Source organism: Heliconius melpomene, chromosome 12 (genome assembly GCF_056956725.1).
Source record: "Heliconius melpomene rosina isolate 202511_hmr_F chromosome 12, ASM5695672v1, whole genome shotgun sequence".
NCBI classification, from domain to species: domain Eukaryota; kingdom Metazoa; phylum Arthropoda; class Insecta; order Lepidoptera; family Nymphalidae; genus Heliconius; species Heliconius melpomene.
Genome location: NC_140400.1, coordinates 542,483 through 569,986, shown reverse-complemented (window position 1 = coordinate 569,986; position 27,504 = coordinate 542,483). Strand labels below are relative to the sequence as shown.

The 27,504-nt window shown below is 34.6% G+C and overlaps 1 protein-coding gene across 3 annotated transcripts in view; it reads right to left on the bottom strand.

Annotated features, from left to right (window-relative positions):
• Positions 1–27,504, bottom strand: part of px (MAP7 domain-containing protein plexus) — a 137,881-nt gene that overhangs the window by 45,533 nt on the left and 64,844 nt on the right. For 2 of the 3 annotated variants that reach the window (XM_085194467.1, XM_085194479.1), the window contains exons 6-18: positions 27,044–27,215; positions 19,335–19,472; positions 5,737–6,052; positions 5,150–5,270; positions 4,360–4,473; positions 3,597–3,836; positions 3,092–3,192; positions 2,602–2,720; positions 2,368–2,456; positions 1,461–1,578; positions 1,055–1,152; positions 544–685; positions 377–467 (exon numbers count right to left, since the gene is read on the bottom strand). In XM_085194467.1, the coding sequence (XP_085050593.1) occupies positions 377–467; positions 544–685; positions 1,055–1,152; positions 1,461–1,578; positions 2,368–2,456; positions 2,602–2,720; positions 3,092–3,192; positions 3,597–3,836; positions 4,360–4,473; positions 5,150–5,270; positions 5,737–6,052; positions 19,335–19,472; positions 27,044–27,215 (1,859 nt within the window). Of the gene's footprint in view, positions 1–376; positions 468–543; positions 686–1,054; positions 1,153–1,460; positions 1,579–2,367; positions 2,457–2,601; positions 2,721–3,091; positions 3,193–3,596; positions 3,837–4,359; positions 4,474–5,149; positions 5,271–5,736; positions 6,053–16,162; positions 16,556–19,334; positions 19,473–27,043; positions 27,216–27,504 lie in introns of those variants that run through there. The other variant, XM_085194468.1, reaches the window with a different exon arrangement.

Below are 27,504 nucleotides of genomic sequence, written 5' to 3'. Positions count from 1 at the left end.
CAACTATTACTTCGTCTCAATTGTAGAACGTTTTTAGAGCTACAATTTTATCTGATTGTTTATTTAGATTTTAATGTTTTCATTATTTTTTCCATATAAATTGCTTTAATTATCTTGTAAAAATTTAATACTAGTTAGTACTAGTTAACATTAGATTTCCAGGTTCCCTTTGACCATACAGTCCTAATAAGTAAAATGTATAAATACTTAAGTAAGAAAATTAAAAATACCACGGAGGGTCGTATGAATTATACGATCCTGAATTGGAGTGGGTTTATTCATCTCTGAAGCTCTTCACAGTTCCTTACTCCATCATCAGACCAGCTCGATGATAGTATATTATTGGTAACGCCCTGTTTTCATTTATATTATTTACCTGTATCGGGCTTGTCCTTGGGCCGCCTATCAGTCGCGGGCTGCTTGGGGCTGTGCCGCTTGCCGCGCGCCACCACCAGCGACTGCGGGATCTGCACACAGACGCACGCGGGTTAGAGGCGGTGGTGGTATGGGTAGTGGGTGTTAGGGGGCGGTGGTAGTGCTCACCAGCTTGTCGCTGCGGTCGCCGGAGGGCAGGCGCGCGATTGTGACGTCGGCGCTATCCTCGGGCGGTGGCGGCTGCTGCAGCCAGTTGTACTCGCGCTTGTCGACCGGGACGCCGCGCCGCGAGTAGTCTGCCGCCTGCGTCCTGCAAGTGTCATAACACTACCAATAGAGATCGCTATCAATACTTTCGTATATTGAAAAGTCTTAATTCGAAATAATAATAAAAACTTCCATTTTTTTTAAGATCAACGGCATAATAAATTTAAAAAAAGTCTGTCATGTATAACATTTGTTTCACAATAAAACAAAGTGCAACATTTAAAAAAATACTAATTTTAAAAACTTTTTTCTACCAAAAATATATTTCAGTGATATATAAATTTATTTTTAACTTTACGCTGTATCCCGCATATAGCAGGTAAAAGAAACCCGAGAACCTTGTGTTAAGACATTCCGTTCTTCACTTTGAACCGAACTATGAAAAATAAAAAAATACAATAAAACTGATTACCTTAAGCTTTCATAACAATCTAAGCATACAACAGCGTAGTCTCCGTTCTCTAATAACAACGAATTCTCCGTCCGCCTTTGCATTAAGAATGGGAATTCCTATAAAAATATTTATTTAAATTTGAATTTCTTTATATAAACTTCTTTATTTTAAGCAATACAAAATAAATTAAAAAAGTAAAGAGTGTAAAAAAGTAAGGTAAGATGTTGATTACATTGGTTTCTCTGTTAAATAAAGATGCAGGACAGGAAAAGGAATCTAATGTTAACACACTTCGTTTCACTCTTTTCACCAAATTTTTGAAACATTGTGTATTGAATTATGTAACGTATGGAAAAAGTCCATAAAATCCAAATAAATATATAAATAATGAGTGGTAGTAGTGAGGGGTGGGGTGAGGTGGTACCTTGATGGGCAGCGCGCGCACGCGCTTGCGGTACGTCTTGATCCCGCAGAGGTGGCAGTGGTAGTCGTGCGTGTTGTACGCGCGCCTCTCCGCTCCCACGCCTCCAAGCGCCTCGTACCTGATACACCGTTTCAAAAACAATACATATTGAATAACAACATAGAAAAATATACCTGACGATCCTACAAATTGTAATCTAATTCAGACAAACATTCTGAAGTATAAGAATGTAATCTACAATCTTTTTAAACACTTAAATTTCAGCCTCCTTCGCTTAATAAAAATATTATGTGGAGTTTTTTTGTAGCGTCACGCTTTATCCCTAGCAGTGTGGCCGGAGATGGAACGCCAAACGCGACGAATTGCGGTCTACCCACTTTTGTCTCGTCACAAATAATAAAAATTAAAACATTAAAGATATTAGTAGTATTCATTGATGTGGTCAATGCCAGTATCTGTGATAATGTCTGTTACACCGTATGCGTTTATGGTAGTGTCTGTGTCTGTCATAATAATCATTCTATCTCTAAAAATATCAATAAAAAAAATCAGCTTCACGATGTGTCCCGCACACAGCAGGATAGGCAGAGGGAACCTAGTGCTAAGACACTCCGTTCCCCACTATCTGCTGAATTTTGGAGGCATAGCGTGTTGAGTGGCGGAACTCAAAGCCGCTCTTTGCCTCGAAACCAGAGCGAAGACATATATAATGAAATATTTATCTAAATATACATTTAGATAAATATTTCATTTCCTCGAGTGGGGATCGAACCCACAACCGTCGCGTTACAGTCACACCTTGTGCCCTGGGCCACGACAGCCTCAATAGTCCTATATCTATAATAGAGATTGTGATTGAGCGTTTAATGTGTCTTATGTGTTCCCACCAGTGTCCAATGTGACTTACCTCCTCCATTGACTTAGTAACGAGTGATAGCAGAAAGTACACACCAACGCTGACCCGTTTTCCCGCAACTGTTCCGCATTTGGATGACTCTGTTATATACAAATATATATTATTTAACAACGTTAATAAATGTTATATATAAGAAATTATAAATCATATAATAATTAAACTATGTGAATGTATCAATTTATGAGAATAATCCGAATCGAGTATACTACACCCCCAAGTGGTTACCTGGTGCGTGAGCAGGCACGGGAAGTAGGGCGCGTTGCCCTGCGGCTGCCCGAACAGCACGCGCGCCAGCGTCAGGTCCGAGTGCAGCCCGCACAGGAAGCAGTAGATCGACGTGCACGCTGCAGGACAAATGTATGCATTAAACATACTAATTATGGTACTTATGATCTCACACCACTGCAGCTATAGATATGGCGGTTTTGAATTAGTTTAGGTTATATTAGAAACTTTAAAACTAAAAATATATAACTTGACTTATGCTGTACTCAAAAATCGCCAAATTCAGCAATATTACCAACCATTATATATAAGACAATTTTTATCATAGTTTTGGTTTCGACAAAAAATTAGCTAATTCTTCGACCGAAAAGCCCAAACTCAGTACTAGGAACTATTAAATGTCGCTTGAGCAATTAGATATTAAAATCAATTTCAACACTACACTGCTAAGTAATCATTTAATACAAAACCAAAATATAACCAATCTCACCACTATTACTGGCGACCGTCCTGTCCGAGGTGGTGGAGGGCGGCGTGGGTATCACTCGGTCGCCGTTCATCGACATCGGCAGGGGGGAGGGGATGTTGTATCTGCAGATGTAGAGTGTGTATGTATAATAACATAAAATACACGAAAAATAATATAATGGTGAGGTCGTCGTGTCGCAACGGTTGTGAGTATGATACCCGCATCGATAGTCATCGCACGAATGAATTATTTTCACATCTTAACTCTGGTAATTAAACACTATAATATCAAAACCGTTTCAAAATCTTCATTTTACGTTGTATTGTTTCTATACATAAATACTAATATAAATATTCTTATTCCATAAAAATAAATTGATACATTTCGTACTTTAATATAAAGCTACGAAGTGCTACGAATGCTACGTGACTCCGAATTATCTTGTAGGGACATTTCATTACTGTATATAATTATGTTTATTGCTTTTCTGCTTTTTTGAACTAAAATTAATAAACTATCACTATACCTTCTATGCTCCAAAGGTACACGCTCCGCATCCATCAGCTCCCACTGCCTCGCCAGGTGTCTGACGCACCTCGAGCACGCCAGGACACGTCCCCCTCGAGGGGCATTCGAATTTGAACCCGCACCCGCGCCTGCTCCGGCGAGGCAGGGAAAGTGCATCGCATGGGAGTTCATGTACTCAGCGCTGGTTGATAGCCACTCCATTGATTGTTGGGGGAACAGGCCGGCGCAAACGTAGCACCTGACAGGGAAATAAGAAACACATGTTTATTTGTTGCATCATGAAAGCAAGGCTGAAAGCAGAGTGTCAAGATACTTTGTTCTCCACTTCGCCATGAAGCTGAATGAGAGACATTACGTGTAAGTTGCGGAACTCAACGCAACCGCGATAAGTGTTGTAACTATTGTTTTATGGTTTAATAGATGTGAAACGTCATTCGAAGTTTATATATTAAGCTGAATCAAAGTATTCAGCGCTTATGGATACCCACTCCATAGTCCATGTTTTTCATTTTGTAGAATGTATGTTAGAAATAAAAAATGTAAGGTGTGTAATTATTGAAGATTTGTTTCCATTCAAATTTAATGACATATTATAATGATATACATTCATTATGTAAGTATGCATAAAATTTTGTAATAAATATTAGCTGCTATCTATTCCATTATTACATAACAATAATAAATAAAATAATGATCATTTAAATTTATTTAATACCAGTGTTAAACGATATATCAAATGATATTAAAAGAAACCACCAGACCTGTACAACCCCATGCCGTTCTCAGCAACTATTTGACTGTGAGGGCTGGTGGCCAGCGCGCTGGACGGCCGCTTGCTGGCGCCCTGGCCCGGTTTCATATCGTATGGCTTGAACCTAAAGGACGAAACAATTAACTTTATAAGAAGATATCATAACTGAGGTTATTGTGAGTTCGATTCCCACTCAGTGAAATTAATTATTATTTATTAATATTTTCATTTCTTCGCTCTCTTAAGGCAAAGCGCAGCGGTGACTTCCGCCACTCAACATGCAATGCCTTAAAACATTCTGTGAAAAATGAAGAACAGTATCTTAACACTAGGTTTCCTCAGACTACCCTGCTATATGCGGGATACAGAGTGAAGCTGAAAAAAAAACATAAGTTAGAATAGCTACAATTAACCAAAAAAGTATTTAGCTACGATGACCCAAAAATATTATTGCTACAACCTATAAACCCATGAGAATATAAAATTGCAAGTAAATTCTTTGTAAGTGCAGCCATCTCACTGGCTTGGATAATTGGGTTAAGTGGGTTCAAGGTCTCTATTCGGGGTAATGATAATATTGAAATAATTTTCATTATTTGACTTTGATAGAAACTTTGTTCCGCCACTCAATATGCAATGCCTTAAATTCATATAGAATGTAAAGATCAGAGCGTTTGGGCGATAGGATAATAGATCTCCATCTATCCCGCTATATAAGGGATAAAGCATGAAACTGCATAATAAATATTTGCATTATCCCTACTTCAACGACTACGTTACTATTGTAACACAGTCCTCACCTAATATTGTTAGTATGCGCGTTGTTGTGCGCCGCGTTGGGCGCCCCGTCCCCATTCTCGCTGTAGGCGGGGTACTTGTGCGGGATACTCTTGTAGCACGACGCGCATATCTGCACCATGCCTGCAATTAGCCATGCGCGTTATTCTCCAGTGTGAGTTTAATACACACTACACACAAGGTATATTTAATAGGACATTACTGAAAGAAAATATTACTGAGAAATTTACAAAGGTTTATCATATACAGATTAAATTTCAAATCGACACAAAAGAGGTTTATATTTGTAATATTTTACAATAACAGAAGTAAATGAACGCAATATTAAAAACCAAGAATTACTTTAGGTTTTTTACATTGATTTTAATTTTAAAAAGATCAATGAACTTCTACAATAATCAACTCCGTTCACCATTTCCCTCTATAAACACCACCAAAAATATCTGCATCACCAAATAATATTAGGACTACTTCGCTTGCTAGTGATGCAGACGCAGGCAATGATGCTGGAGACGGCAAGTATAGTGAGGAGATTCCTCTCTCTGGAGCCCTAGTCAACAAAAATCTAATTCAACAACAAAAATCAGACCTTGCGGACTAATCGGACTTGCGTCCGGATGCGGCTTGAGCGTGGTTATAAAGGGGTAGTAGGGTTCCCTCTCGGGGTTGGCGCAGCAGTAGACGAGCCGCAATTGCGAGCTAGGTGCCGACACGCCGCACACGTAGCACACGAAGCTGGCCGTACTCTGCGAGCACGAGGGCGGGCGTTCCAACGAGGGTGAGTGCGCGTGCGCCGCCACCGACTTGTCGCCCGACGACGCCAGGCTGAGGGGCGACGGGGGCAGCAGCGAGGGGGGGCGCGTGCGCAGTGTGTACACGCGCTCCTGGGCGGGGACGCCACGCATCTGTAATAACATTACTTCAGATTATCTATAATCTCGTTTTTCGTCATTTTATAGAAAAAAAGATATGAAATTTCCTTAAAAATATGCCTAAGGATATATCATCTATCAAAAACACTAATTAATTATTACATAAAGATAATATAATAAGATCTTTGATTTTGGCGATGAAACTTGACGCCACTTTGCAGTGGTCTGTGGTTACGGTAGACGAATAGAGCCTACCGGGACGTTCTAAACGTCAGGTTCCCATAATATATAATACTAAATGTACACGAATTCGGTTATAGGATTTAATCTACAATAAAGTTAATATGTCAGTATTACCCTTACGATCCATGTCCATGTCCATGAAAGACTAAACTGTTTCATAGAGATTCGTACGATATAAAAATAGCAAAATGATTGTGACGAAATGACGAGCGCAACGTTACTGAACGATGCTAAACATTAGTTAACAATATCAGTCGTCACTGCTCGTCAAACTTCAATCAAGATGCCCTAATAAAATATATAAACAATTGTGGTTAAAGAGTTTATTTATTTCTCAAAAGAAATTACATTTCACTTAAAGAGAAATACAGAGTTATCTTAAATAAATACATATTAAACAATGTGAGCGTTGGAATCAGCGAAACATGGTAAATAACAAAAAGAAAACAATATCAAATACTCAATTAACAAATGTAAGTGAAAGAGGGTATATTGAGATAATTTATACATATTTGACCATGACCGTTTACAATGAAGTTAGGTTTACCCACATTTGAAGAAGTCATAATACAGGGTCGGATTCTATTTAATTTTTATAAGATGCTCCTTTAATTTAGTTTTAAAATTATAAATTTTTTTTGATGTTTTTATATCTTGAGGTAATTTGTTGTACATTTCTGCTCCTTCATAAATAATAGATTTTTTGCCATAATTGGTTCTTGTTTTTGGTAAGTATATATTATTTGCACTTCTAAGTGGTCTCTTTCCTATTTGTTTATTGGTCAGAAAAGATAGCTCCGATTGTAAATTGTTTTGTAAAATTTTATGGATAAGAATAAATGTGTTATATCGATACAGTTGACGAATATTTAAAATTTTAGTTTCATTATATATCTTATTTGTAGATGTTAATGGCTTGAAATGGAAAAGCAATTTTATTATTTTATTTTGAATTATTTGCAAAGATTTTAAGTTAGTTTTTGCAGCGGCTCCCCATATTTCAACTAGATAAGTTAGATTTGACGGAACTAATGAGTAATATATTGTATAGCACACACTACGAGGCAGACAACGATAGATACCACGCAACGAACCAAGTAGGGAGGATAACTTAGATTTAATATTTTCTATATGCACCGTCCATGTCAGGTCACTGTCCAAGGTTAGACCTTAATATTTTTCTGTGCTGGTTTTCTTGATTTCTGTGTTGTTTATAGAAAGTGGGGTAAAATTGTGTACTTTTTTTATTTTTAGCTTTAAATATTATATAGTGAGTTTTTTGTATATTTATTGTTAAAAGATTATATTGGAACCATCGGCTTAATGCATTAAGATCTTGTTGGGCATGTTTCGCAATATCTTGTAAGGAATGTCCAAAATAAAAAATACTCGTGTCATCTGCATAGAGTGTAAGTTCGCCATGAAGTGATAATTCACTGATATTATTTATATATACTAAAAATAACAGGGGCCCGGTATTGATCCTTGGGGTACACCGAAAGTGATAATATGTGTCGAACTCTGATATTTATCAATTTTTACTATTTGTAGACGATTTGTTAGGTAAGATTCTTAATAGAATCTTACCTAACAAATCGTCTACAAATAAATTAATATTTATAAGCAATACCGGTGATCCCTATTCCTATAAGCTTCTTTAATAGAATGAAGTGACTTACAGTGTCGAAGGCCTTTTTCAAATCTATAAATATTCCTAAGCCTATATGTTTAGCATCTATATTTCTTTTAATTTTCGTCACTATGTCTATTTTTGCGCATAAAGTATTTGAATTCGTTTTAAATCCATACTGACGTTTGAAAATAAACCCAATCTGGGATAAATATTTATCTAGTCGATTGTAAATAACTTTTTCAAATATTTTTGAAATAACAGGCAAAACAGAGATGGGCCTATAATTACCGGGGTCAGATTTTACACCAGACTTATATATTGGAGCAACTTTTGCCATTTTCAAAGCATCCGGGAAAGTACCTTCATCTAGACATTTATTGATACAGTCTGTCAATTCTCCAACAATGTATTCCTTCAAACACTTAACTACTTTTGTACTAATACCATCTATTCCAATGCCTACGTTTGAGTCTAAATTATCAATAATTCTAGATATTTCGCTTCTACTACAGTGTGTTAATGTTGACAAATTATTATTATATTTATGACTACTTACGGTAAAAACTGTACTATTATGAAATTTATTAGGAATCTGAGTAGCCAACACGGAACCAATGGTGGCAAAGAACTTATTAAAATATTCACATATTTTCGTACCATCAGTAATTAAGCCTGTACTAGTCATTAGTTGTGGGAGCACACAGTTTGATTTTATTTTATTATTAGATAACTAATATCTATATATATAAAAGGACTTGTCCTCACTGACTGAGGTAAGACGCACGCACAGCCTTAACCGCTGATGGTAGAAACGTCAAATTTATCAGATTTTGAAAAATTTTTACCCTAAAGGGGTGAAATAGGGGTTGAAAGTTTGTATGGAAAAAAATTTAAATCAGCACCGATATTTATAAAAATTGCAATTTAGATTTTTAAAAGAATTTAATTAATTACGTGTTTCATAGTTTTCTAGAATTCTTCCCCTAAGGGTGCAAATAAGGGGTTGAAAGTTTGTATGGAAAAATCTTTAAAACGCCACCGATTATTATAAAATTTGAAATTTAGACTAAAAATATTTAATTGAACATGTGTTTCATGGTTTTCTAGAATTCTTCCCCTAAGGTAGCAAATAAGGGGTTAAAAGTTTGTATGGAAAAATCTTTAAATCGCCACCGATTTTTATAAAATTTGAAATTTAGACTTTTAAAAATATTTCATTGAACACATGTTTCGTGGTTTCTTAGAATTCACCCCTAAATAAGTAAGCGAAGCTGCGCGCGTCCGCTAGTAATATAATAAAGCGGAAGAGTTTGTTTGTTTGTTTGTTTGAATGCTAAGATCTCTGGATCTACTGGTCTGATTTACATTGTTTTTGTTTTGTATAAAAGCTGCATTCTTCAGAAGTGCTATAGGCTATATAATATAACATTACACATATAAACTAATATATTTTAAAGTACTTTCTAATTTGACATGCAATTTATTCTGCCATGTTAATAACAACCGTCGCGTCGCTACGCAACCGTTACCGCGACATTTTGATATTCATCCTTATGAAAATAAATATAATAGTCACTTTTAGCATTTTATCTAGATTGAAATTATAGTTTACTGTATAACATACTAATAAATAATTAAGGAGATGTCACTGATTCGAAATGACTTAGCCTTCGGGCGGCATAGTATGAGTATGTCCGACGCGAAAATATTCTTATAGTTCAAGCAGGCGTAGCCGCGTCCGGGTCCACTAGTTAGATAATGTATGAATAAGATTACATACTTTTTTAGGTTTATTTTTACATCTCGCAAAAGAGTCAACGTAATTTCCTTTATTATTATTTATGTTAGTTGCCGTAACAGTCTTCTGTCTTGCATAATCTCTTTCTAAGTCAGAATTATTTGAATCCATTTTAAATTTGCGCAATGCTTCATTTCTTGATTCGATATCTGCCAAAATGTCTTTATTAATTCAATCGGCTTGTGGGAGATTTTGTATTTTAGATTTGATCACCTTATTTATGTTTTTCTTTTATTTGGTTAATGGCTTTATGGAGATTAGTATATGAATGAGAGTCCGAGTTAAAGGGGTAAATTTCAGCATTTTCTCGTAAAGCATCGTAATTAATAGCTTCGTACTGAATTCGTTTGGGTGGTACAAGTTTATATTTTTTCATTGCGAGAAATATCTGCATGTGATCTGAGATTGCAGAGTCAGTCAAAGCTAGATGGTAAGTTTTATCTTTAATATTCGTTATTATGTGATCTAGAATAGTATTACTAGAAGTTGTAGTACGAGTTGCAAATTCTTTGTCAATTTTATTCAATACAGTATATCCACATTCAGTTAGCATAGTTCTGTATCGTGTTACTTTTTCATTGTTCGACAGTAAGTTTAAATTAAAACCACCAAATACAATAGCTCTTTTTTTCTGATTAAATTCCTCTTCAAGGTCATTTATGAATTGATTAGTATTCGTATCACCTGGTTTGTAGATTATTCCAATATCAAGATTAAGCTTTTTTACGTGAATCCATAAGTAGTTGTTACCGTTAGTATATTTTTCACTAGTGTAGTTATGTTCCAGGTCGTTATGTACAAAAATAGATACTCCACCACCTCTTCCAGACGTTCTAAAATTGAAATAATGAGTGTAATGGGGTATCTGTATTCTGTTCGCCTCTTGTTCGGATTTTATCCAAGTTTCAGTTAATAAAATAAACTGTAGTTTTATGCTTATACATTTTATAATACATTTTAGTTCATCTAGTTTTCCTGGTTTAACTATACTTCGAATATTGGAGTAGAGAAAGTTTTGTGAGTATAAATTCTTCTTTAATTGATCGTATGTGTTTACTATTCCATAGGTTATACTAGAGGTTTTATTTTTTATTGTAGTTACAGGAGTATTGTTAAGTAAGTTTATTGAATTTTGTAGTTTTTTGGCGCTTTTATTATTTTAGGATATCCATTTTTATATTTAATAATCAAGTTATCTTCACCATTTTGCTGCCTTTTTTTAGCTCTTCCTTAAGTTTTTTTAGGTGTAATTGTTCTATTTTAGTTTTATCAGGGTATATCTTTATATTTTTATCAGTTATATTATATTTTTCACGTAGTAACAGCTTAGGTATTGAACTTGAGTCGAAGCACACTTTTATAGGACGATCTCGGTTCGGTTTATATTTTCCTATTCTTATAATGTACTTTGGAGATGGAATATCCTTACTTATGGAGTCGAGAACAGATGAAACTTCATTTTTATCGTGATTATATCTTGTTTCACGCTTTTCTAATTAAAGATCTTAGAAGTGTTATTCGCTTATTACGAACAGAAAGAACTACACAATACATATAGTATATTTGAATACATTTTTGTTATATTATTATATTTTTTAGCTTCACGCTGTATCCCGCATGCAGAAAGGTAGACAGAGGGAACCTAGTACAGTAGAAACAGCTCTAACTAGCTTTTTAAAATCCCTGACTCTGAGCAATAGGTAAAATATCTATATGTTTCATACATACATATCTACGGAAAGACAAATAAAAAATATATAAATTCCATAATTTTCGTGATAAATCGAGAATATTCTCACGTGATGGCGAAGCGGAGCGCGGACGTAGCCGCGTAGCGGGTTATCGCGACGGTGTCAAGCGTTTACGATACATTTATCATTATATTAGATATTATTATTATATAAATAGGTTCAATTATTGACTTTACCGATCCACGCATTTTGTTTGTCGTTGTAGAGATGTATAATATACATTATAAATAGACATTTTTGAATCCTTGTTAAACGCATGAAATAATAAACATGAGTTAAAAATAATTATGTTGCTACGATAGCTTAAATTATTGAACAATTAACTAAACTAAATATATAAATAAAATCTGTTATGATAAAATCAAACAATTACATACAGAAATCTAGCTGTTAGTACAGCTGAGAAGTAAGGTTCTCATTATCGTAAATCATTTACCAAGAAAATTAAATATGAAATATGTAGTTTATTACTAACTGCTCCTTCCTTTCCTTCCAAATATAACAATTAAATCCTTGAAACCTTTTTCCCGTTATCTCATCGTCATCTTCATTTCCAACGCGCCAAGCAGCGCGGCGGAAAAAGTAAGACACTTATTTAAGTAAGACAGGGTACAGAAGTAGAAGCTACAAAAAAAAAAAGAAGAAACCCAAGCAAAACCCGAAACCTATCAATAGTATAGAGAGCAATAAAACAATGACACGTGAACTCGCGGACATGTTTAGCAACGGCGACCCCACCGGGAGGGCAGCGGCGAGCTATCGCTATCGACGGTCGGAGGTCAGAGGGCAGGGAGGTGCTTTCATCTCGGACAATAACTATTAATTGCAATGACATTAAGCGAAAGATTTTATCTGTCGAACACATCTGAGCTATACCTATGAGTGGTGATTATATATATATAATATTGTAATTTCGGTGGTCGATACGTCTGCTTGATTACCATTATGCAAATCTAAGTATAAAAGTATTGTTTTTTTTGTTCTTTTCAAGTTTATGCCTTTCCTAGCGCCCTAGTGGGTAGCCAGAAAGAATTGAGCGCAGTCTCTGTACAACTATTTCACCTTATAACGTTAACTGTATATAGTGATTTTTTTCTCTTATATTTTTGCTTACATCGGAATAACGATATCAGTAAAGTAATGCAACCCCTGCTTAAAGAAATATAAAGAAAAAATAAAGGTATATTGGAGCGCTTGGGGCTTTTGGGAGGGGCATATTTGTCGTAGAGACGACGGCCGCTGGGGCAGACGTGTCTTAGAGTGGAGACCCCGTACAAAACGTCCAGTGGGATGAACCAAGAAGTTGGCGGGAAGCGGGTGGGTCCAAAGAGCTGGGGATCGAGTGTGGTGGCGGGAATTGGGGAAGGCCTATGTCCAGCAGTGGACAATCAATGGCTGTCGATGATGATGAGAGCGCTTGAACAAACAGTATTCAAGATATTTGTATTAAACACAAGTGTCATATAGAATGACAATCAATTTTACAATTTTCGGTATTGTTACCAACATTTATTAAATCTAATGAAGGCGCTAAGTGGCAGGATGACTTTAGATAACGCGACTAAATGACATTTATACAATTGTATATACATAGCTTACAATTTTTCCCAGAATAGTGTATACGAATATAATATCAAAATTAATCTAAATCCCATATTATCATTAAATCAATGAAAACGATAAGATAAAATAGCGTCACTCCAAAAGTGGGACGTAATAATCGATTGTACAAATCATATCTCATTTAAAGTATCGATATAAATAAGATCGTTATTAAAATGTATGTATGTGAGATTTATAAAAGATATCAGCAAAACCAATTAACAGCATTGCCACATATTACTTTGTTGTTTTCAAGTATCACTTCAAAAAGAATTTGTAGTACCTACTTTATGTTCAATTGACTGAATAACTTAATTAGTATATTTCAGTGCTTGGTTAATTTACTATCATTTTTGTGCTTCTTTTTTCAGCTATTTTTTAGTTTTTATCCAAAAATTGGAATTAATTTTTAGTTTTTATCTGCCTGTTTTTTTTCTGTTTGGTTCAGACGTGGTCTCTTCTCTTTCTTATGTTTTTTTATTTTTCAAATATAATCGAAAGTTTTACTTTAAAGGATAACAAAGTCTCGCTCTTACCTCTCATATTACAGTAATTTTGCCTAAAACTTTGTTGGCATTTGAAATGAAAAATTCCGTTATTCGCGTTGGCGTAGGAATTTCGAGAAATACGTTATTAATCCGCCCCTAACCTACCTATATGTCTAATTTATACCGCCTTAGTCCTAATAACAAAAGAGTTTTATATAATATAGATAAAATAGAAAATTCTGTCGTCACTCATTATATTAACGTGGCCGAACAAAAAAACAAATATGTATTAAAAGGACCCTCAATACCTTTATAACCTAAGCATAATGTACAGACAGACAGTGTGTAGTGTACAGTTATCAATCAAGGTATTAGCACGCACTTGTAAACTCGAGCGTGGTACATTAGCACAGTTCCAACGTCGCGCCGTGATAACAATGTACACGCTCAAGGACCGCCGAGAGAGCACTGGCCGGTGCGTTATCTGTAGCATTGACCTTAATTGACTTTATTTTAATAATTTCACTTTTATTAAATTATACGTTACTTGTAACTCATCCACTTCCACTGGTTGGCTGGAAGAGATCTCTTATAGAGATAAGTCCACCTTTGCGAACTAAATGTATTTTATTGTTTTCTTATGTATATTTTGTGCAATAAAGAATATTATATACGTTGTTGAATAATACATTTTTTACAAACTTGAATCACTTGTAATTAAGATTATTTAAATTATGAGTGCTACGTCGTTTTAAGTCTAATCTCTAAACACAAATATATGCCTCCAAGTGCCTCCAAGTTAAAATAACTTTCATTTAAAAATAGTTCAAATACGTGTCCATAGTCAAGTTAAGTAGTTTACTTTTAAGTCAAATCATTTCTATTAAGAATTTCTACCGAGTTTTCAATCCATTCTATAAAATAGTTCTAAATACTACTTACATAAATGAATCTCTACAACAATCAGTGCCAAAAGAAAACAATAATGAGCAAGTTGAAGAATGATGAAACAAAGAACATACATTGAGTCAGGAGTATAAAGATAGCACTCAAGATCAGTCATAAAACAAGTCAACTTTCACAAGATGCACTATTAGTGGTGGACATGGCGGGTCGGGTCACCGATACGTTATCATCTAAGAACGGAATGATTAACGGATATAGTGGGTCGGCTGTTGTGATAAAAATGAGGTCAGACAGGGTCGGATTGGCAAGAGGAGGTTAATGAGCAAACTTTAATTGGGACATTGCCAGTAGCAGGGTGTCCAATTTTCGAGTCATGTTGCAGAACTCAACGTTGCACTAGGTCTTGCTACCAAAGCGAGAAATTTATATGTATTGCGTTGCGAACACTGGGCTCCCAAGTTCCATTTATCTACCCTGCTGAGTGCAGAATACAGCGTAAAAAAATCATTAAAATGTGAAAGATGCAGAAATAATTTAGAAATTTAGATCACTTATACTAAAAAAAAATTTTAAATGTAACGTTAAGCATACCTTCTATAGAATTAGTATATTAATAAAAGATCAATTGAAATGAGAAATATAAAGGAACAGCACATTTTACATTTTAAATTCTTTTCGTGAAACAACATTTGCAAAACGACAACATTCCTTAAATAAACACTTATGTTATTGTAACAACAATATCCTTTCGACAACAACGCGCGGTGAAAACGAACTTGGGGGCTGGCGGCGGCCACCCATGATCCGTGAGCTACACTAATATTATAAAGCTGAAAAGTTTGTTTGGTTGATCACATTCATCCTAGGAAGGCTAGGAAGGCTATATTACTTTACGTTATTAGTTTCAATGTAAGTGACATTGTACCTATGATGAGTTACTTGGAGCACTCAGCATGTACGGTGTGTTATGTACGTGTGTGTCCAGAAGAAACAACGTAACGTAGGAAGGCAAAATCGCAAGACGTTCTGAACGGAAACAATAATAACTTCTCTTTATCAAGCAAGTATGACTGTTCAAGAAGTGTCAATAATCAAATAATGTTTAACGGAAATTTTCTATTCATATTAAATAAGTCAACAACTTTATGAGAAGGATAAACACTACGTCTGATTTGTCGATAAAATGTAATGCCCATCATTAGGCTACGTTTAATCACAATTATTAAAGTCGAATTAAGGTTGTTTCTGTGATAAAATACTATTTATTTTACAATTATATATTTCTCAATATTTTGAATGTTATTGGAGACAAAGAAATTACAAATAAATTAAAAACCAATGTTCTTTGAATGACGAAGCCTTGTAAAAATTTTCCAATAGTAAAAGCAATGCAGTTGAAGTGCATCGTACATCGTATATCTCATTAAAAACAATAATTTAGGACCATTGAGATCTTATTAGGGATGTGGGTTCCATTCCCACTAAGCCTAAATACCAAAATAACATCAATATAATAATTTTGGCGCAGTGGAAAAACGTCTGACTGTAAGCGGTTGTGGATACGACTCCCAATCGTAGGAATGATTATATTTAAATTGCTCTTTTCCACAGTAGTCACAGTGAGTCCTGCCACTCAACAGTCAGTATCTCAAAAAATTGGACGGAAAGTTGGGAGGTTCCTTCTGACTACTTTGCTATACTGTAATAATTATGATAAAATACCTTTTCCGTAGCCAGCGACATTACATGGTATAAATCCAAAACATTTAACATTAATGCACTATGACCACTTCACAGTGTACTCGACACTCACTACTCGACATTCACTAATATTCACATGTTGAACACATCCACTGCAGCGTTTACTGTCCGATACTCCATTCTCACTATTTTGCGCGAACCTATCTCTAATCCACACGTATGGGTATTACTTATAGAGGAATCCTTCTGAACTATCAAGAAATGAGAAAAAAGCTTAAAAAGGTACAATTATATTTGCGTTATTTAAGGCAACAAATCAAAAAAAATTAAAGAAAATTGACTATAAAGTAATAGACATGCGCAAGCGCAGGACAACGTGTGCATGCGTACGTCCCGCGCGCACGAATGATTACGTATCGATGTTTGTCGATTAGCGTACCGTACTTGTACGTGAAAGTTATATCTTAGTACATACATACTTAGAGACCAACTTGAAAATATTTTGTGTCTATAACAAGACTGGGTAGTAGGTGAATAGTTAAAAAATCAACATTGATTTTATGTGCTGCGAGTAAAAACCCACATGTCAGTATCTCGATGTGTGATATCACATTTTGCGCTACATTGTTACATAATGAAGGCCTGATCTGTATATTTAATGGAACAAACATGATGCAGACATCGCCGTGACGTAGTTGTGATAGGTCTGAGTTCTGAAAAACATTGTTATTTTACTTAATGTGTGTAAAAAATCGCCAAGGGAATCTGGCAAAATGGCATTGGTTTGAAGACTTGATAATCACATATCCAGAAATAAAACGATCTCTTAAGTGAATACACAACAAACTGTAAAACAGATTCAGCTTCACCAGAACTGGGAAGACCTGGAGACACAAAGTCCGCATATGAGGTGAACAATGGAGATCTCTTTCATGAGTACTATGTTCTCGATGAGAAAGTTTGTTTAAAATTTCAAACCTGGTTTAATTTGACAACCACGCGCCACCACTCGTCTTTAAACAACTACTTAATAACCTACCCTTTTACATTTTACAATATTGAAAGCCCATTAACTATATTAATTACCATTGGTAGTCCGAGTTATATTTAAGCATATCTAATTATAATTATCTTGAATACACAAAACCAGAATACGCCTAAAAGTAAAAAACATTTAAAATATGTTAATATTTTAAAAGATAATGAAAATAGTAGACTCATTTTAAACAAACATATGGCCACGTGTGAGTCACGTGTGAACCAGCGTGTATATGTGCCTACAGACCCAAATTAAATAAAAATTCGATCAACAAAAACATTTTAATATAAGATATGTTAAAAAAATTGATGTAATATAGAGGAAACCATTTAGCTCCAAACCTACAGTACTTTCTTTTCTAACTACCTCTCAGCCAATTTTCGTAGCTCGGCCGTGTCGCCGCCGTCACATGACCGTAGTAAAGTAAAGAACTACTTCGTACTGTTTCTTATATGGGTTAATTTCAAAAATATTTCTCATCTATTATTCTAATCGATCATTAGGCGCCATTTCTCCCAACTAAAATTTTAAAAGGATATCATAAATTATTATATGGAGTTGTTGTTTGCATTTTGCAATTCACTTTCTAGAGAATGTAGAGAAAACAAGTAAAATCGTGACCCACTTGTACTTGCATAGTACATACAAATATAAAAATCAACATAACGTTAAAATATATATACACAATGATTTTGTAATCACATCAGTAGAATATCTTCACAAACATCACTTTTATTTATATTACAATTAAAACAGATAATTTGAACAAATATTAGTTTTGAACAAACAAGTATACACGGTAAGACAGTGAAAAACAACATCATATATGATGATTTATCATTTTATAAAATCAGCTTCACGCTGTATGGGGGATACAGCAGGGTAGGCAGAAGGAACCTAGTGTTAAGGTACTCCGTAGCGGCATTGCCTGTTAGTGGCTAAACTCAACGCCGGGTTGAGCTCAACGGGCGAGGCTCAACGATTATTTAGTAAGTTTTATATAATATAATGTAAATTAATATGTTACGGTGTCGTCGTCTATTCGTAAGAGTTGATTATGAGTTTAATATTAAGCGACGCTATTAAGCTAATAAAAAGCGATGTGTTGAGTTTCAACATTTGAAAAAAAAGGTCATTTATAGGGCGGAAAGACAAGAATAAAATGCCTCAACTAAAGTTAGAGCAATTAGTTCTTGTCCAATAGGTAAACTTAAACTTATACACGACGCACTACGAGAGGATTTCTCGAACGAGAAAACCGTTTAAAAAAAGAACGGGATTTTCCATTTCACGTCTTAACCCGTATGCAAGCAAACAAAATTGCGAGCGGCGACTAGTGCACTATAATATAATAATAAGAAAAATAAATATAATATAATTATTAGCGTCACAGATATATAACTGAGATACACTTCAGCTTATCTAGACTCAGTTGATCCTGCCCTTTGCGGTCACTTACTATCTGTTTACATATTTATTGAAAGTTATATATGTTTTATAGCTTCTATAATATTATTATATCTATATATCGCCCGAGACTAGAATGTCCCCTTTTAAATAATAGATGAGATCAGCTTCACGCTGTATCCCGCACGCAGCGGGGTAGGCAGAGGGAACTTAGTGTTAAGACACCTCGTTACCCACTTTCCGCCGAATTCTGGAGGCATAGCGTGTGAGTGGCGGAACTCAATGCCGCGCTTTACCTCGACACCAGAGCGAAGAAATTAAAACATAAATTTAAGTAAATATTTCATTTCCTCGAGTGGGGATCGAACACACAACCAGTCGCGTTTACAATCACACTTTGTGCCTCTGCGCCATGAATGGCCTCTATAAATATTATTATTAGATTTTTATAAAATTTCTATTTCTTCTTTCTATTTCTCAAAGTTTGATTAATTAAGACGCGGTGTTGATTTGCATCTAATGAACTATGTCTCTAAAATAAGTAAAATTGAATTGAAAAAAATATACTTTCGCGTATTAGTTCTATAAAACGATTTATCTAAATATTATATAACATATGCTAATATTTCATATAGATCCAAATATAAAATGTGATAATTAACTTTTAGAAACGTTGTTTATTACTTCATATCATTATGGCAAATCATATCTTTAGCATATAGCTGTGACAGTTGTACAGTACGGTACCTGGTACGCGTTCCACTGCTGCACGAGGTGGTGGTGGCAGGCGGCACAGGCGCGCACGGTGCCCTGCGCGTCCTTGGGGCGCGAGCGCGGCGGCCGCGGGTGCTGCTCGCCGAATATCGGGAAGTACGCCTGCTTGTTCTGCAAACGGGACAAATATCACATTATGGTGATATACCGCATATAGCACGGTAGGCGATAGGCACCTAGCGTTACGACACTCCGTTCTCCACACATCACGGCACTTTCGGGGTATGACGTGTTGAATAACAGAACTCAACGCCGCGCTTTGTCGTGTTACCAGAAAAAAAGAAAATATTAATAAAATAGTGGCCCTCCCGCGGCTTCGCCCGCTTAAACTACATAATTATTCATTTAATAAACTCGTGCATAATTTAATTTACTCGTTCTAAAACAGCCTTGAATGTTAAATTGTTGATTGGGATTTATAATATTCTTTGTAAAATAACTGTAATAATAGCATATTACAAAAAATACCCAAATCGAATCGAATAATCCAATATTGAAATCGAATCTAAAGTAATTAATCGAATATCGAATCGAAAATAATTAATTGAGAATCTCCTCCTTGTTTATTTATTTAATTATTTAATAGGAAGCCAACGTTTTGTATACATAATAATTCTAATGCTAAAACAAAAACAATCTTAAGAGAGTACAACATATATTGTATACCGCACTTATAGGCTAACTTGACATGCATGAATTAAAAAAAAAGAAAACAAACAATACAAATTCTCCTTTGACATTACTTACACTAAAAGAAAATTGTTTTGTAAGTCAGTTTAAAATACAGATTAATTACACATAAATACAGATTTATTATAAGTATAAGTATAGGTATGGATTGCTTTAGGTATATTTGCAAGCAAACTCATGCCTTGAGTTCATTCAAATGACTAACTTTTTTGAATGAACCGATTTAGATGAAACAAACTTTAGATGTTAAGCTGGGCTAAAACAAAGAAATTGGTGAAAGTGTTACGTAAATCGGTTCAGTACTTTCAGAGATAAGCGTGACCATACATACAGACAGACAGACAAGAAATTAAAAAAATATATTTTTGCTTTCTATTATTCTTTTTAAGTGCCCATCCATTTCAGCCAAAAATACTAAATGTACAGACAAAATATTTTTACTGTTCTATTATATATAGAGAGAGATAATAATTCATGCCCCCGAGTGAGAATCGAACCCACAACCGTCGCACAAAGGCCTCTTTGTTATGTTGCCAATTAATTATTTTCTTTTCTTCATTTAATAAAGCGCAACATTTAGTCTCACCTATACAAGGTAATAGTAAAAAATAAAAAAGATAAAACACTACTCTGTACTGAATAGGTAAATAATGGTAACTCCGGTTCTTTTCCGGGTAACCTCATTTCTGATTTGATCTTTCAAAGAGACTCCACAGCACGTTGGGCGACTTTAAACTTGTGGACTAGACCGACTGTTTGCGTTCACGTTTCGCCACCGTAGGTCATGACATGACTTCAGATATTGCAAAAGATGCATTGAGATGATGCATGCACAGAGATTGCATAAGTAAGTAACTAAGGGCGATATATAATATATTTTAATCTTTATACAAGGTAAATAGAAAAGATGACTTCGTGCTGTCTAAGTCAACCGAACACAATGCTATTATTTTAATAATAGGGGGTATTCCTTACGCGATATTTGAACCGCACGCCCCCCAACTCCACTACAATCACTCGCACCCACACAACATGGTAATCACGAGTTCCCGACACGACGTTTACTTAGAGTAGAGTAGAGTAAATCACAACAAACACAGTCTAATGTGATACAAGTATGTAGCTGTGCGTGATTGTACGTTACTGTAGCGCAGTGACTGCAGCGCAGTAGTTGTCGGTTCGATTTGTATAAGCATCTACGATATTAATAAAACATTATATTATTCGGCTTCTACCATTTCAATTTCATTTCTAACCTAACTTAACTTAATGATAATTTTTAACTCATGGAAGATCTAAGATTTATATAGATACGGCTTTTTACAGTAACACACACAAAACAATAAAATATAAGGCGTTCATATGTATGTATGTACATAATGATGCATTATTCAATCACGCGCTCCCCAGTGCAGTGTGAGAGGTCACTATAATAATGAATCGTTAAAAAAATTATAAATATAACAATAATTGGTAAGAATAAGGCTATCTCAGGGTTCGCCGGCCTTTGAACTAGCAACTACAACTGTGTGGATAACATGGATTTATTTTTTATTGTCATAATATTATAAATAAATTTACATCATATCACAGGTTATAAATTCGTATGAAAATCTCGAAAGTTTCAAAAGGCAGCTAAATACACTCGAAAATAATCTGTATCATAATATGAAATTAATTCATTATGAATTTAATTCATTGTTTTAAATAGAGTAGGTTATTTCTTCCAGTATTTGTTAGTATATTATCATAATTTTAGTTTTAAATTCATTTATAAAAATCTTCGTGAATTTTAATACTAAAGTTTTAATAAGACTTTTAGAAAATAAATGTTTATATAAATATTATTATTTATCTATAATAACTCAAGATTTCTTCGCCGACCTACAACGACCAATTTTTATTAAAATTGAGGAAATATGCTAAAATGATGAGGCAAAGTAACGGAAGTGTCTTTATGGGAACGGAGTGTCTTAATACTAGGTTTTAAGACAACTTAACAACAAACGTATATAATATCATCAGTCAATAATAAATAAATGTATATAATGTTTGCTTTAAAGTATATAACTGGCTAAATCCCGACCGACACAAAAAACAGTAAATTTTACGCTGCAATCAGTCGCGTAGTGAAACGAGTCAAAGGTTTCTTAAATAATATCAGTGTTTACATAAAAAAAATCAAGTTCTAATAAAAATTATAAAAAAAACTATCAGCACAAATATTTCCACGATTCAAGACAAATTTTATTTTGATAGAAATATATATATATATATATATCCATACCTATATTATAAATTCGAAAGTAACTCTGTCTGTCTTTCTGTCTTTCTGTCTGTCTGTCTGTCTGTCTGTCTGTCTTTTACGCAATCAGGGTCAAACCACTAATTTAATTGTGATAAAATACTCATATAGAGATACTTGAGGGTCCCGGGATGAACATAGGATACTTTTTTTTTCTCATATTTGTAATATTTTCAATATATACCAATATATTAAAATAATTAATTTGACAAGCAATTTATTCCGCCATGGTAATAACAATCGTCGCTACGCGTTGCTAAGCAACGGCTTGCACAGTTTGCTGTTTTAAGAAAACGTCACCCAAAGTGAGTTTGCTTAATGCATACATGGCGCGCGCCAATACTTAGATCTAATTAACAAAAATTAGATGATTTCAATAATTTGATATTCATCCTTATGAAAATAAATATAATAGTCACTTTTAGCATTTCATCTAGATGGAAATTATAGTTTACTGTATAACATTTTAATAAATAATTAAGATGTCACTGATTCCAAATGACTGAGCCTACGAGTGGTATATAGTATGACCGACGCGAACGGGCAGATAGACTTTGTTGGTTTTGTAAACTTTTATATATTTTCGAATTACTATTATTTTTTATGTAATTATTTGCTACTTATAATTAATTTATCTCAGTTCGGTTATCTATACCGATGTTATACACTTAAAATATCGTAATTTTAATCATTTCGGATTTTATTTAATATTGTTTGCAAAAATTAATAATTTGAGCGCACGGCAAACTTTAGGTACTTTTTCTAATATTAAGAATTTCCTTTAGTTACTTTTACTTCTTTTGTTTGTTCATTTCGGTTACTCAGATATTTTTTCTAATAATAAATCTCCACTTATTATTATTATGTAAATTTTAATTATTTAGGCTTATATTTTCGCGGGTATATATACAGGGTGTCCCAGGAGCCAACGATAAAACGAAACCAGGTGATAGACCAAGTCGTGACAGTTATGAGAAAAATATAAAAAAAAATCTTTGTCATGTATTTTTCATATTATATTGATTTTAAAAAATATCGCAAAAACCGACACCCTGTGATGGTTTTTCACGTCCCTGGACTACAAATATTACTCTTTCTTCATTTTTTTTTCTGTAATGTAATCATGAGTAACCCTTCTGTGAATTACAGTGTAAGATTTAAACATACCTGCATCAGTTTTCAATAAAATGTGGTGTTTTTGTCAAACATTAAATTCAAAATATTTACTACACCCAAATTTAACTGACTGTATTATAAAAAAAATGTACTACACTGTTTTTGCAAGTAACTTTAAAAGTTGGCGCATTTAATCTGAATTCCGAAATGGTACGACACTTGCTGGATTACTTCTTTGTTGAAGAGAGAAAAATCGAAATACACGATAATCGGGATGACGTTCAGCTTTTTGGTATATTTTCCGATACATTCTAGCTGCAGCATTTGCGTTACATAACCATTCTCCATGAATGAAATGCATATTGGCAACGTGTCAAAGACCGAGTATATGGCCTGCGAGAGCCCGGACTCGAGCACTGTTCTTATAAGTCCTGGGCCAGCCCCTAAGTCGGATAAGCGTTGCCTGGGCTAAGTGTTTAGTTTAGGGAGGTGACTGGTGTGGTCTGTGATCGCAGGATACCGTCCAAACTCTTATCCGTCTTATAGAGATCGTGATCGATGCCTTCAGACTCGTGCATGACGGATCCAAGGTACCTGAACTTTTCCAACTTAGGGGATGGGGACCCAGGACTTATAAGGACAGTGCTCGAGTCCGGGGTCTCGCAGGCGATATACTCGGTCTTTGACACATTGCCAATATGCATTTCATTCATGGAGAATGGTTATGTAACGCAAATGCTGCAGCTAGAATGTATCGGAAAATATACCAAAAAGCTGAACGTCATCCCGATTATCGTGTATTTCGATTTTTCTCTCTTCAACAAAGAAGTAATCCAGCAAGTGTCGTACCATTTCGGAATCCAGATTAAATGCGCCAACTTTTAAAGTTACTTGCAAAAACAGTGTAGTACATTTTTTTTATAGTACAGTCGGTTAAAGTTGGGTGTAGTAAATATTTTGAATTTAATGTTTGGCAAAAACACCACATTTTATTGAAAGCTGATGCAGGTATGTTTAAATCTTACACTGTAATTCACAGAAGGGTTACTCATGATTACATTACAGAAAAAAAAATGAAGAAAGAGTAATATTTGTAGTCCAGGGACGTGAAAAACCATCACAGGGTGTCGGTTTTTGCGATATTTTTTAAAATCAATATAATATGAAAAATACATGACAAAGATTTTTTTTTATATTTTTCTCATAACTGTCACGACTTGGTCTATCACCTGGTTTCGTTTTATCGTTGGCTCCTGGGACACCCTGTATATATATATATATATATATATATATATATATATATATATAATTTTATCTTATAAATTAAGTATAGTAAACTTTAGGACACAAGTATTAATACTGAAATATAACATATTATAGTACAAATCGTACTATAATATATTATATTTCAGTATAGTAATTACACTTTATGAGTTGTTATCCAAATGCTTCTCTGCATCTTATGTGTCTTAACACAAGGTTCCCCAAATGTGCGGGATACAGCGTGAGAATAAAAAAAAACCTTTTTCCTTAACACTAAGTACTCGATACATATGTATATATGAATACAGTCGTACGCACGGGAAGGTCCGGGAGTAGCGATAGCACTTGCACTGCTGACTCGCGGCGATACACTCTGACACCGGCCGCGCCCCGGGGTATTGTTTGTATATCATATTTTTATTATATTATAATATATACTTTACATATTATTTAATTTAAGATGGGATATTTAATGAAGAACAATAGCGCAAAATAGCTACTTGTGAAATCCTTAATTGTTCTTTATATTCGCATCTCTTTCAATAGACCACTATAAAGAAAAGTTGTCTTATAGCATTGGTACAAAATTTAAAAGGGTTTTTCCTTTTAAACTTTAACTTATTAAACCATTAATTGAATACACATCAACGAATTCCATGACAAGTACTCGTTGAAGTCCAGCTACTCACCACTACTATACTATGGTCACAAAGCAAGCCAATTAAGTGATAACTCATGACGTCAGGGGTATTTTTTCAAAGAGTTACCACTTTCTTATCTGCAGTTTATCACTGAAAATGGGGAAGAGTTGAGTTTATAAGCGAGTGGGTGCAATAGATTCTTCAATAATATAATATGTAAAACAACGTACATGAGACCATCACAATGCTTATTATTGTGAACACACAGTTGTGGGTTCGGTTTCTACTCAGGGAAATGCTTGTACTATAATTATTATCACTTCTGACGCTCAATCTGAAAACAGGAAACAGAATGCAGACATTGTAATGATTTAACACTAGATTCTTTCTTTCTACTATACTATGCAAGAAAAATGTAGTTGTATTTAAATTACTTTGATTTCCACGGCTTGAAGAGCAACTAAACGCTACTTACAAAATATATGTATTAACAAGTGTATTATAAACAAAACAAAAAACCCGACTGCATAAAGTAAATTAATATACCAAGTTAGACATGTGCTATCAAGACAAATGATTTATCATTTATCGGAATAGGTTTACTGATTTAACATTTACAAGGGAACAACGGAACGGACATACATACGCACTAAAAACATAACTCTCCAATATCTTCTTATATTACATAAGAAGATATTAAGTTTAAACTATCTGTAATATATCAAAACTAGTTTACCAGGTCCAAGTACATATATAATTAAACAAATAATCATATATACAATAAAAAAAGTAAAAAGTTTTTAAAAACAAGATATAAACAAATATCGTCTATATGTTTCTAAATTATTTGGAAAGAGAACAATACTTCACACAAGTTTCCTTCCTATAAGAGTCGTTGCCTACAAGCAACTGCCCGCGATTGACACAATTCCATTGCTTTTATAATCTTTTTCACCTATCTACTTTCTTTTACATGAGTATACTAACACTATTTATACTACTTTTCTTTTATCGTCGTTGTGGCAAGGTCATCAGATTTTTATACCTTCATGCTGTTTCCTATAGCACGGTAGACAGAGTGAACCTGGGAACCTAGGATTAACACACATCATTCTTCCCGCCGAATACTTGCGTGTTGAGTGCCGGAACCTTGCTCAGCGATACCAAAAGGAGGAAAGGAAAATACAAAATATTTCATTTCCCCACAAGAGAAATGAACCCGCAACGGTTGTTGCAGTGCACAGTTGCACGTTTATGCCTCTGCGGCATCATGCTCTGTCATCAGATAGCGCACTAAAAATATTATAGTGTCACCGATGACACTATAATATTTCCTTGAGATTGAGAAGACATGAGTGCCAATATTTAGATGAAGTGGATCAAAGAAAGTGTATCAATTAAAAGTCTTATATACCCTCTATATACAGGTATACATATTTTATTATCTAAAAATAATTAAAATGAATTAACATTATCATAATCATGTATGAAAATAGAATGTACAGAGTATTTAAAACAAAGTGCAATGCTAATATCAAATAATCTGTATATGAGTTACAGTGTAGATGATAATATATTATGTCATATGTTATATCGTTCTATATAATAGAGGTGGGGTCCCCTATAAAACTGGTCTCTACAGAGACACTGCTAATGGCCCAACTCACCGCTTTATCCTTGGGCTCCTTGGTGTGCAGGTTGTAGAGTGTGCCGCGCTTGTACTCGTCGCCGCACACGTAGCACACCTCTGTCATGCAGTTCTTGTCGGGCATGGACAGGTCCAGGATGTCGCGCTCTGATGATGACGTGGAATTGCCGGAGTACACTGACACTGTTGATCTGCATATGAAATTAGAAAAACATATATTAAATAACGGGGTTACTGTGTTAATTTATGAAGCAAGAGGCAGGAGTGGGAGAGGAGGAGACCTCGAGGTCTCCTTCTTACACATCCGCAGTGTTGAAGATACTAGAGAAAGGTCACTTAAAAAGCATAAAGCCCTCATAGAGGATATTTAGGAATAGGTAGATGGCAGAAGACGAAGGAATTTTCTCTGTTTAATATAGATGTAGGATGATTTTCCATTCTAGTTGAAAGAAATTACTGGAAATAGTATTGTTTGCTGAT